Source organism: Episyrphus balteatus, chromosome 3, assembly GCF_945859705.1.
Source record: "Episyrphus balteatus chromosome 3, idEpiBalt1.1, whole genome shotgun sequence".
Taxonomy (NCBI): domain Eukaryota; kingdom Metazoa; phylum Arthropoda; class Insecta; order Diptera; family Syrphidae; genus Episyrphus; species Episyrphus balteatus.
The window spans coordinates 12,778,736-12,782,707 of NC_079136.1; the positions used below are offsets into that span (position 1 = coordinate 12,778,736).

Sequence of the window (3,972 nt, forward strand, 5' to 3'; positions counted from 1 at the left end):
AACGACAAAAGTGACGTATGAAACAATGCAATTCTGGGGCGACGATATGCTAAACAGTAGCAACGTGTCTGTTTCCAGTATTTCCCATCAGGTATATTTTATTAAAAAATCCGAATTTCCTAAGTTGGTATACTTACACACGTCTTGAAAATATTTTGAAACCACTCTATCTCTAGCACTATGAGCTTGAATCGTACATCAGAATAAACTGTGGACAAATTTTAGGACTAACTGGAACCACAGAACTGGAACTCGAAAATATCAGTTAAATATCTTTAGATACTCAACTAAAGTCTCAGTACGTTCAATTACTCCGTTCGTGTTGTGCAGCACATTCCACCCCAGGAAATTGTATGACCCACTTCTCATGTTTGCGTGTTTGACAAACAGACTACAGCTAATTTCTCCCCAAACTTTCTACATACACATTTCATTCCATCCCTTGAATTAAAGTAATAATAATAGTAATAATAGATTCTATTCTGTAGAGTAAAAAATAGACTGTACGTTAAATTTGAGCATGAGTGTATTTAAAAATCATGTGCTCTAACTTTGAAACAAATATTCCACTATCTTTGGTATCATAATATTATTTTTTCTACTCAGCTGATAAAAAATGGTAATTTTAAATTTAAATAATTAAATTAATATTTCATATTTACTCAACTTTATTGTGCAAAATATTTTGCTTGCCAAAAATTATGTAAAACAAACTGAACTTTACTAAGACTTATTTCCGTAAAATCATAAATGTTACATTTTATAGGATAAGCTCACAGATATTAAATTAAAATTTATTTCCGACAGCTAAACAAAAAGTAAATAAAAAAAATAAACTGAAGAGTAAACATCTGTTACCTAAATGAGTAAAAAGCATGATCTTTTGATTAGATAACATGAGTGTGTCATGCTAAATATTATGGCTTGGATTGTTTACCAAGAATATGCCAGATGCCACCTCATTTAAATTTCCGTATTTCTGAAAATTTATTAATGCTTTGTGGAGTCTAGGATTTTAGTCATTAAAGGTTTAAAAAATTTAAAAACTAAATTACTAATTTTTCACACAAAAACAACTCTTAACATTTTATTGAGTTGAAGCAACATCTTCCATAACCTTGTTATAAACTTTTTCGCGAATATTTTTAGTATACAAGAATGCTAAATGATCAAAATTTGCTACCGGAACAACGTACACTCCAGCCACAGTTGAATTAGGAAGTTTCTCGATTAAAATATCTAAATCAGTCCTAGCAACAAATTCATCGGCTTCGCCAAAGTACATAAAAATAGGACCTTTGACATTATTCAAATCATAACTGGGAGGAGTTAAACTTCCATATTCGAGCAAATTTCGAGGCCCGTAGTCGTATTTTCGGAAATATCCAGAATTAAACTCTTGTACATAATGAAGGTATTGATTTGTAGATGCTGATGATGGAGTTGTTGCCATGATGTCTGGTATGAAGTCCTAAATGAGAAGAAAAGTTATAGTTTTTTTTTTATGAAAAGTGGAAAAAGCGAAAAACTTACATTATCGACAGTATCTTCATTGAATCCAGTTGTAAGGAAGAGCGAATTTTCACATAGAATACGATCAGGTCTTGAAGGGGGGCACAGTAAGGTACTAAGAACCAACAATGTCTCCTTGCTAGGCTTGAGTTTCATGCTTCCAATTAGCTCTTTTAGTGCATTTGGTTGTCCAGCCACTGGACTTATCAAGTTGATGAATTTATTTGTCAAATGGCTCATAAAAGCAACTGGAGCCAACAAATGGGCTGCTATGAAACGATCATTCCACTCCGGCATCAAAGATGTCAAAACTAAATAAGCCGTAGTTCCTTGTGAATGTCCAAAGAATCTAACTTGTTGTATCCCTGTGTTATCACTTATATAATTGATCATAGCTGGGAAATCATAAACCCCAATTTCGTTGAAAGAAAAGTTCCAAAATTGAGGAGATTGATTACTAAAATTGATATTTCTATTGGAGTAGTCATTCCCACGGGAATTACCAATCCAAACATCAAAACCAGCATTGAACAGAATTTCACCCAAAGAATTATCTCCTAAAATTACTGCATCGCTAGAAGAAGCTGAAAGACCGGTCACAATAAAGGCAATTGCACTACCAGGATTTGGGATTCGATGAATTACTAAAATGTATCCATCTTCAGTTGTAACTTCATGGGTTTCGACAGGATAGCCATATTTTTCCAATAATGTTACCTTTATTTAAAATATGTATTCATTTTACATTGACTCTTTATAAAAGTCTAATATTATCTTACCGTTGTCACAGATGAGTTAGTTTGAGGAGTTAAAAGTTCGCTCTTAACCAGGTGACTTAAGCTTAGGGTCGTCAACAAAATCCAAAGAAGATCCATCATGAATCTTCAAGAACAACTAAAAATATCACATTTTGTGAAACCTTTTTATAGGTTACTTCATCTGCTAATACGTGCCAAAAATTATAATGCAGGGTATCTTTTTTTGTCGCAGTAATTATGTTTATAAACATTTGTTTAGTTCATTTGTGTTTCTTCTTATTATTAAAAAAAAAATTCAAATAAATTAAGATTAGTGGAATCAACGGCTTACTATCATTGTTTATTTGGTACTCTAATTACCAAAAAAAAAAACAAATCTTTTTTAAATGAACTCTTCTTTGCTTCGATTGTTTGCTTTATTTTAAGTGATTCTAAGAAAAAGTATGTTGCATAAGAAAAGATTTTTTCGGGTCCCCCGTTAGGTATTATCAAACGGTACCTGAAAGAGAACTGTTGTTTTTTTTATTTATTTTCTCATAAACGACTGAGCCGAAATGATCAAAAAAAAAATTGTAAAAAAGCATGTTAGAAAGCTTTTCTTATCTTAAACAAAATTCAAAAAAACCTTTTTTTTTATTAAATAATTTTTTTTGAAACTTTGTTTTTATATGCCAATTAATATTTTCTTTTTGATGGCATTTTTCTTTCAAAAATATTTGAAAATTCTTATTTTATAATTTTTTTTATAAATGGGAAAAACATTTTTGAAATTTATTTTTCGAAAAATTGTTTGTTATAAAGAAATTAAATGGAATACTTCTTTTAGAAGTCAAAACCATTTAAAAAAATCATCTTTTTAAATGGTGTCCAAAAACTGAAATTATATATAATTTTTTTATTTTTTTTAAATTTTGCTGTACATTTTAGTTTCTTTGTTTTTACCTACATTTTTACTTACTCTAAAGGCAAGTATTGGTTTCGTGTAGAAAAAAATCGTGATTTAATCAAAACCAGTATTACGATGATAGAGAAGATCAAAAAAGTGATTTTCGTCAGGCCGCACAGTGGGGAACCTTGTATGGGAAAGTGGAAAAAACTCAGTAAAATCTAAACTACTTGACCGTTTTTGATGAAATTTTCAGGAATAATAGGAAATAAGGGGATAAATCAACACCAGTAATTTCTTCCCACTGCCCGGCCCACTAAAGTGAAAAATGGCTATTTAAGTTGAAAAAACTCGAAAACTAGTACTTTTGCATGAAATTTAACGAAGACAACGTGACTTGCCTTAACTAATACATACTTTTCTGAAGTTTTTCGGTGTGTTGAACTCGAATCCGAAGTCAGAAATAATTTATCAGCTTCTGTTTTTGAAATATTACCGTTAGAAAATTCAAAAAAGTTTTTTTTTTTCTATTTCGGACCTTATTCTTTTATACATATAAGGAAAATTGTCTGAACATATTTAGTTTATATAATAACAGATTTCCTCCTTTCAAGACATGTTTAAATCTTTTCGATATCTTTTTTAGTGCCTGAGTTGTTTGGCATGTTATATCTACCATAGAAATTATACCGTCATTATCTCCTTTATGATATACCTATGAAGCCAAACCCACTTACTACATTTTAAGATATATCGGAGAATTCAAAAAGATATCGAAAAGATTTAAACAGTTCTTAAAAGAAGGAAATTAGTTCT

The 3,972-nt window shown here is 30.5% G+C and overlaps 1 protein-coding gene across 1 annotated transcript; it reads right to left on the reverse strand.

Annotated features, from left to right (window-relative positions):
• Window positions 1-1,087: 1,087 nt before the first annotated feature.
• On the reverse strand, window positions 1,088-2,511 carry LOC129913465 (lipase 3-like). Its single transcript, XM_055992158.1, has 3 exons — window positions 2,292-2,511; window positions 1,534-2,229; window positions 1,088-1,471 (listed from the first exon to the last, which is right to left on the reverse strand). Exons 1-3 carry the CDS (start codon window positions 2,388-2,390, stop codon window positions 1,088-1,090), a joined length of 1,179 nt encoding a protein of 392 aa, XP_055848133.1. The 5' UTR covers window positions 2,391-2,511.
• Window positions 2,512-3,972: the final 1,461 nt, after the last annotated feature.